At 51.7% G+C, this 7,984-nt stretch overlaps 2 protein-coding genes across 5 annotated transcripts in view; one reads left to right on the top strand and one right to left on the bottom strand.

The window, feature by feature from the left end:
• Positions 1-2,617, bottom strand: LOC113206510 (transmembrane protein 179; the record flags this gene model as incomplete). Of its 2 annotated transcripts, none has more annotated exon segments than XM_052267975.1 (6): positions 1-438; positions 581-665; positions 760-888; positions 972-1,148; positions 1,372-1,486; positions 2,521-2,617. In XM_052267975.1, coding segments are annotated over 5 exon segments (762 nt in total). In that variant the 5' UTR covers positions 1,482-1,486; positions 2,521-2,617.
• Positions 2,618-2,759: 142 nt separating this feature from the next.
• Positions 2,760-7,984, top strand: part of LOC113206526 (rho GTPase-activating protein 12) — a 34,273-nt gene continuing 29,048 nt past the window's right edge. For all 3 annotated transcript variants that reach the window (XM_052267973.1, XM_052267972.1, XM_052267971.1), the window contains exons 1-2: positions 2,760-2,917; positions 3,328-5,316. In XM_052267973.1, coding sequence (XP_052123933.1) covers positions 3,355-5,316 — 1,962 coding nt within the window. In that variant the 5' untranslated portion in view covers positions 2,760-2,917; positions 3,328-3,354. The remainder of the gene's footprint in view (positions 2,918-3,327; positions 5,317-7,984) is intronic.

The raw sequence follows: 7,984 nt of genomic DNA, 5'->3' as shown, positions 1-7,984 counted from the left end.
TATAATGATCGGAGATATAAACAAAGTTAAAAAAAATCATTAACTAGGGCACAGTGGGAACAGACCTGCATCTCCCCAAACTGGAGAAGCACCAATTACACTGCTTCTGATCGATGTAATAAATGATTGACAAAAGAATTTTAGTACGTGGATAAGACCTCCTGGAATTGTTCTGAACTATTCAAAGTCATGTACAGGAACAACAGTGTCAGAGGCTTTGACATGAGAGCTTGTGTTCCCAGTTTCTATGGTAGCAACTGCTGTGCCCGATACACTTGGAACTGGTTCCTTGTCTGGTCCCTGGCCCTCATTTATAAGTCGCTGTCTCTCACGGAACATGCTGACTCGTAGATTGCGGAGCTGATGCTGGCTGACAAGTTTCAACACAGCAAAAACAGACAAACCAACCCAACATGTCCACGAAGCCCAAGCACCAAACTGAAACAGAAAAGTTAAGTTCAAAATGTTTTAAAATCTACAAAAACCAGTCAGCTCGGTTGTAACTATGGTATCCAAAATGCATCTGTATGGCTTAAACATAGACACAAGACTTATCTTGTGAAATCAAATACATTCTCACCTGTGCTGTTCCCAATTCAAAGTAGAACCCAGATGTGTTTATACCATCCTGCTTATCAAACTGATTCCCAGCCGCAACCTCACATCTACATAAGAAAAGGAAGATAATTTGGATTGGGTAGGTCTACACACAACCATAAATTCATTTAACTTATAATAATACCGCATGGTAATACTTACGAAGGGAATCGAAGAGTCATATTTTGACACCACACAGTAAATCCAAGAGTAATGAGAACTGCTGTTACAAAGCACATGGCACACAGTGCTAGGCTCCCGACTACATCAGTAAATGCAGATAGGAATGAGCTGAAATATGTTAACAGTTAGTTATAAATGCTATATGATGAAACAAACTTAATACACTGCCATTTACTTTTTTCAGCACCCACCTGTCTGTACCCTTGTACAAATAAACTGACATTCTGTAGATTTGAATTGCAGATGCTAGGAACAATATAACACCAACAAATATACTGTAATTGCAGTAAGCTTGTGAAGCCCAATTTACAACAAATTGTCCGTCTGATTCGCGCCAATCACCAGTTGAAAAGAGCAGGCAATGGCCTCTGAAAAACAAAAATATTAAACAATACAATTTTGAAAAAAATAGGGAAGCACCAAATGCGATCAATCTCAGCAGTGAGTCTCCACGCATATTTCAGTACATGTATAGTGTGAATAAAAAAGGTCAAGTTAATAATGGTGATATGAGTATGTTCAATATGAGTGGCAATTAATATATTTGAATTGTGTCTGTTTAAATTATGATCAATCAATATTGAAACTTACAAAAATTCATCTTGGTGGAAGCTCATAGGCACTGTGATACATAGTGATAAAATCAAAGCTATCACATAGCCTGCAACTTGGCTCAGAAGCAGGACATTGGACAAGGCCATGTCACCTGCAAAAAAGTAAAATAAACAATCTGGTGAATATAACGTTTGAAACCACACTGAGCAAAGATACACACTGAACAAAGATACATAAGTGTCTATATACACAAAATCCACAATTCTGCAACAAACTCTTTCACATAGTGAAAATGTACAATTCTGGCCAAAGAATTTGATTCTTATGACATCTTAGCATCAACTACCGAGGCCAAAATTTCAAATTTTGATCACAGTGCAGACATTGTCGCTGGAAAGAATTTGCGATTCATGGGCAACTGTATGAATAACCACTTTGGATCAAATGTCTATTGATGAAATAAAAGGAGTTAGCTACATTGATGCATAATGTATATAGTAAATACTGGTAGCAATTCTGGTATTACTAAAGGCCTAGGACTGAACAATGGAGAGTTTAACCTCATAGGACAAAAAATATGTAAAAACATCGGGATACAAACTAACTCATAACACATCATTGGCATGTAAGGATCATGATTTGTACAAATACAATCCTAACTGGTAAATCGTAAATATGTTGAAATGAGAAAACAGTAAGTTTCTTAATAAAACTGACAGGACATGAAATCAAATCGGTGCTTTGATGATCAGGGTCAGACTTCGTAAACAATGGATCGAAAAAAAATAAAAATAAAATGGATACAAACCACTGTAGGAAAAGACTCAAAAACTGCAGGGTATAAATGTCTTCTAAATAACCATCGGATCCAAGCCTACGGTAACACCATCAACAACAAAAACACAGTACAGCAACACGTAAATGCCACCGAAAATTGTCATAGGTGACCCACCAACTCCAGGTAGGAACGTGGGAGTCACAGTAATAATTATTTGTTCTTTTATCAACCGTCACATTTTTCCTCATAAAATTTTGCACTTTTGGCAAATGTTATAAAATGACTTTTAATGTTTTTTGGCCGAAACATCACATCTTTCTTCAGAAAAGCCACAAAAACAATGGCTTTCCAAATCTATACGAGATTCTTATACGATGAGAAATACATATCCTATGTTTTATTTTTACCTATACGTTTATGTCAAAATTACCGTCGCCGCGAATACAACACCTACAGAGAAGAAATGTTGTCTTTGCCTTTTGTTACTAAAAATAGTGCTCTTCTCCCGCCCGTCTCCCGCTGCCCCTAGCTCAGCTGAGCTGAACTCATTCGTCCTTCCTTTCATCTACTCCACTTTTAGAAGCTTCGATACATTCCGGTAGGTGGCGCTAGTTCACTCCAGCAGCCGGGGGTGGTGCCGTGGGGGGGAACCAAACACCACTTTTGTATCGCACTCGCTCTGTTCAGTCAGAGCCAGCTGTGCTCACCGTAGGTTAGGTGAGAATGGTTACGGACGAATACCAAACTTTTCTGCTGAGTTTATCAGTCATGTTGCGTGTATTGTGTGACTAATCGCCACTTAAGGTAAGAGTGAAACCCCATTTAGTTGTTTAGCAGACATATCTTAGAATATAGAGCCTCAATATTTTCAAGGTTAGCTAGATAAATGGACTGGCATGACTTCAAATTGTAGTAGTCGATAATTAGTTGTTCGTGATTGAAATGGCTTGAAACAATGCATTCCTCCAAACATTGTTACGTCGGTCGGGCATCGTGTATCCTAGGAGATCGGGTGCTTCATTCCATTTCTGAATTTGGGATTGTTGCTTTTTAATAATTCTCAAGATGTTGCAAGCCAGATCACCTGTTGAATATCACTGTTGACAATGGAATTAAAAATCAAAACAAATGCTTCAAATGATCAGCCAAATGAAATAGACACTTATTTTGTCTTTCATGTGAGTTTAAATAAATAAATGTTGTTCTTGTTACAGAATCTATAAGGATTAAAAATATAATGAATGGGATTGACCAGTGTTCCCGGTGAGATGGAAAGACCTGAACAAGTTGTGCGCGTGCTGTACAATTTTGAATACTCCAAAGATGGGCGAAATGTTTGGATGAAGGAAGGTGAAGCATTAAGCTTGCTGAAAAAGACAAATCCTGACTGGTGGCAAGTACTCCGCTCTAATGAAAGGAAGCCATTTTATGTACCTGCTGCTTATGTTGAGGAGGTTGGTATTGAAAAACCTGAGAAAAAACATGATTTGGCAAATATTCCCAAATCAGAGACTAGAAAGTCTTTACCACCGGTTAGAGATAGAATATCAGATAAAAACCTATTCAAAGAGTTTCCTGGAAATGAAGCTAGGGAATCTGAAAAGTGCAGTGATAAGAGTGAATTTAGTGAATTTGTAAGCAATAGAACATGTGAGGTAGAAAATCAAGATATTGTGTTACCTGAAAATGAAGAGGAAAAAGACGAATCAAGGCGGTTACTTAATGACAAACGCAGATCTTGGGCAGCCGAAGAATTAGTGTCTGAGCTCACTCAAATGGCAATAGCTCGTAGTGAACCAGTTGAAAGTGATTACGTGAATCTCAGGGTGGATGGTGAACGCTTTGTTATCGCTCCTAATGAAGAGGAGGAGATGCGCATGCCAAACTCTTTGTTTTGGCAATCATCAGGTTTTGTCAAAGAGGGTAGGAACAATCCTATGTCATCATCAGATGAGTTGGATAATTCAGACAGTTTGGGTCAAAGTAATTGTGTTGCCTGGCAGAGTAAATATTCATTGTCCTCAGAGGGAGATAAGACTGACGAGTCCATCCAGAGCTTTCATTCCTTAGGGAATGAGTCTGTCTCTAGCCGCCATTGGCGTGAAGATCAACCCGGAGATCGCACCGGCTCCTCCCCATATGCCCAGGTTATCTGCACGACCTCCTCCAGCTCCATCGGCACATCGGGTTTGAAACTCTCTGACTCATTGGAGAAGCTCGCCCAACAGATCAAGTTCCCCATCGAGGAGCCGTCTGTCGCGATGGTGGCGCCCATCGCTCCGCCACGAGAGTACGAGGCACCCGTCTACGAGAACGTGCAGCCTTGTAGCGAGCAGGATGGTGACCAGGATGGGGACGAGGAGAAGCTGAGGACGCTGCGTGAACGCCTGCTCCAGTCGAACCTGGGCTGCGTGGCTGCCCCACAGCGCCACATCACGAGGCACCTTGCGAAGCACGGCGACGAGTGTGATTTGGGCGACGAGCAATCCAGGGACGAAAGTGAGGACAACAGCGAGGGCGATGTAGCCCTCTCCACGGACAGGGAGGAACCCCCGCTGGAGGACAGCACGGACAGGGAGGAAGCCCCTACGGAGGACAGCGCGGACATAGAGCAGGCCCCGCTGGAGGGCAGCGCAGACAGGGAAGACCCCCCGCCGGAGGAGGTCGCCGAGGACGCTAAGAATGAGGACGAATCACAGACTCACAGCTGTGCCCCCCGGCCGGGCGAGCGGGTGGCGGGGCGGCCGTTGTTGGAGGGCATAGTGGATGTGAAGCAAAAGATCGCGCTGTGGAACAACAGTGGCGCTGACAGCGAGCGCCAGGACCGGTTTGACGAGGACGGGCAGGGTAGGCCCAGGAGGGTGCGTGCCTTCCGGGCCCTGGGCGTCGTCAAGTCGGCGTCCGAGTCCAGGGTGTCAGCTCTGGTGAACCGGCACGGCCGCGCCCGGCCCGGCCTGCACATCCCGCCGGACAGTCGCAGCGCGAGTCGCAGCGGCAGCGAGGAGTTCTTGGACTCTGCGGCGGGCTCGCCCTTCGGGGCCTCGCCCGGCTCCGAGGCTGGGGCGGTGGCCAGCATGCGCCAGCGGCTGCAGCTCAACCCCGAGGGAGACAACCTGGACGCCAGCGACAGCGGGCTCTCCAACAAGTCGGACGAGCTCCTGGACGGGAGGCGCCGGAGGACGCCGCTCATGAGGAGTCGTCGGGTGAGTACCGCCAGGCAGGCTTCACTGTCGCCCACCCCTCTAGGCGCCGGCCGTTGACGCGCCGCTTTGTCGTCGCCCGCTGGCCGGCCTGCGTCGCTCGCCGCCCTCTCGCTTTCGCTGCAGCCGCGGCACGTCCACGGTACGGTACACGGTACGTCCGGGCGGGGGCCGGCCCCCAGGGCCCTGGCCTGACCCGCCCACCCTTCCGGACCCAACCGGCGGCTGCGCGCTGCGCGCTGCGCGCTGCGGCTGCGCCCCGCAGGCCCCACGGCAGGTCTCTATCCGGCAGGGCGGTGTCCTTCGCTTGACGCAGAGGAGGTATCCCGACACCAACAAACGAGTCGCAGTGCGTCTCCGAGGATAGCACGGAAATGCGGCACCAACCAACTCAGACTAAAGGGCTTCACTACGCGTGGCCGATGGGTCATACCTGGCGATTGCCAAGCCAAGTGGGCCGGTCCGAGCGCCTGGCCCACACCCGAAGAGTCGAGTGCTGTCGCCAGCGGCCGTGCCCTGCACTCCCCCCCCCCCTCCTCCGCACCCTCGGGCCTAGTTGTTTGTGGACGACCCCTGCGACGATCAAGTGGATCTAATTGAAATTTCCTCGTCGCTTCGCCCTGCCGGCGCGATCAGCGCAGCGCTGGTGCAAGTGTTTGTGCCGTGATGCGGGGGCCGGGCAGGGCCGGGCAGGGCCGGGCAGGGCCGGGCTGGGGTACCCTACGCCTAAACTGACTGCAGTGACGCGACGAGCGACTTTCCGACACTTTCACCCAGCGATCCCTTTCCCCCCTGCCCTGCCGCCCCCGTCCCGCCACGTCTTTTGCACGATCCGCGGCGCCGGCTGCTCGGCGCGCCGTCCTTCGCTCTCTGGCGGCGCCGTGCAGCGCCGTGCAGCGCCGTGCAGCGCCGTGCAGCGCCGTGCAGCGCCGGGGTACATGCATAATGTTGCGAAAGAGCGGAGAAGGCGTGGCGAGCGACACGTCTGCTCGGATTCACACGGGCCGACTTATCTCGGCAGTGACATGACGCGTGGCGATTGCAAACAAACGGGCATATTTTTTTTGGTCAATGTTTGTATGTGTTTCGTCTGCGCCCGGCGCGGGACCGCGGCTCGGGAGGGGCACGTTCTCACGGCTGGCGTGCGCGCGTGTTAGTTGTCGCGCCGAGTGTCGTCATGACCTTCCCTCGCGGCGAGTGCCTTCGAGGGAAAAAGAGATCCCTTTAAAATTCTCGCGCGCGCATGGCGTGGCGCTCCGCGACGCTCGCGAGCCGGTTTGGCCGGACGGACGCGTCGCCGGTGCCTCGGGGCACGCCTTGGGGGGGAACGCCTTGGGGGTTCCAACGGCGGCCGAGTGACTCCTGGGCGAGACGTACTCGGCGCGCACGGAGAGCGAGAGTGGCGGACGCTGGCCGGGCGCCGCCCAGGTGCCTGGCCGATAGCAGGCCGTCACCACCAGACCAGCTCCCACCGGTGTTCCGGATCGGCCTGGCTGTGCTCAATCCGACGCGGCCTTCTGCGTCCTGCCCGCCACCACCCGACCCGCGTGATAGCGAGCCGCGGAGACGGATCACCGCCTCCCCCGCACGCATACTGTAAACCTGAGTTGGCCCGCAGCTGGGCGACTTAAGGCGCCAACTTACTGGACACTTTCTTGATTCCATGTGTATGGCTATGGCTCATCCATCCGTGGGTGGTGGTATGATTAGTGTAGTGCGATACGAACCAAAAGGCATCCAGTTAAATGGTGAAATTGAGTCGCTCTGATTCTTTGTTTTGGGCCCCTTAGGTTTGCTGGGCACCCCGGGTTTACTCTGCACCCGGGGCTGCTTTTGCTGTACCGCTTCCCCCGGGGCGTTGGGTGACCATCACTTTTAATTGACTTTGAACGAGTCGGCGGTGCTGGGGCCGCGGGCGGCCGTGCTGGAGCCGCGCTGGGGTCGAAGCTCGGGCTGCTCTCGCTCTGCTCGGCCCGGCGCACTGCGGTTTGCAGACCGCGACGTCTCACCCGCCGCCCCCCCTCTCCCTCGCCCCTGCCCCAGCTCCCTCCTTTCCTCGCCCCTTCGTGATTCCGAGCCGTCTGGGCGGCGAAGTCTACCGTGCAGCGGTATAGTCGGTCTGAGCAAACCTCCGGAGTGAGGAGCTTGAGCTTGGAGCTTGGTCGGGCCGCGCCGCTCCTCGCCGAAGCGGTGGTGTCATTGCGGAAGGTCGCGATGGCTGGAGGCGCCTGGAGGCGCTGGAGGCGCCTGGAGGCGCGGCCCACCGAGCAGGGCAATCAGATTGCGCTGCAGTAACCCGCGGCCCCGCGCTGCGCCTGAGGCCGGGCCAGGCAGGCGCCAAGCCTAAGGGCTAAGAGTCCGAGTCCCAGAGAGGGCTGCTTTAGGAGAGCGCCTAGTGACGTGGGCCCAGCGCGGATATGCTTTGCTTTGGGTTTTGAAACTAGAACCTGCTATGCGGCTTACTCTTAGCAAGCCCAGCAGCAGCTGCCACGCCCGGCCCGGCGTATTGCGCTTGCGAACTGGCGGCGGTCGCGCTCCCATGGCCTGTCGTGCGTGGGACCCACTTGGGGCTCGGGACGTCGCGGGGAACCCTCTGCGGCTGGACCTCGTTGGAGCCCCACTGTCTCTCGTATGCAGCTCGGGGCGGGCAGTGGCAGTAGTCGTTTGCCTC

This window comes from Frankliniella occidentalis, unplaced genomic scaffold (assembly GCF_000697945.3).
Source record: "Frankliniella occidentalis isolate FOCC.00 unplaced genomic scaffold, Focc_3.1 Scaffold62, whole genome shotgun sequence".
In the NCBI taxonomy this organism is placed as follows: domain Eukaryota; kingdom Metazoa; phylum Arthropoda; class Insecta; order Thysanoptera; family Thripidae; genus Frankliniella; species Frankliniella occidentalis.
Note: the sequence above shows the minus strand (reverse complement) of the source record. Positions and strands in the feature narration are given on the sequence as shown.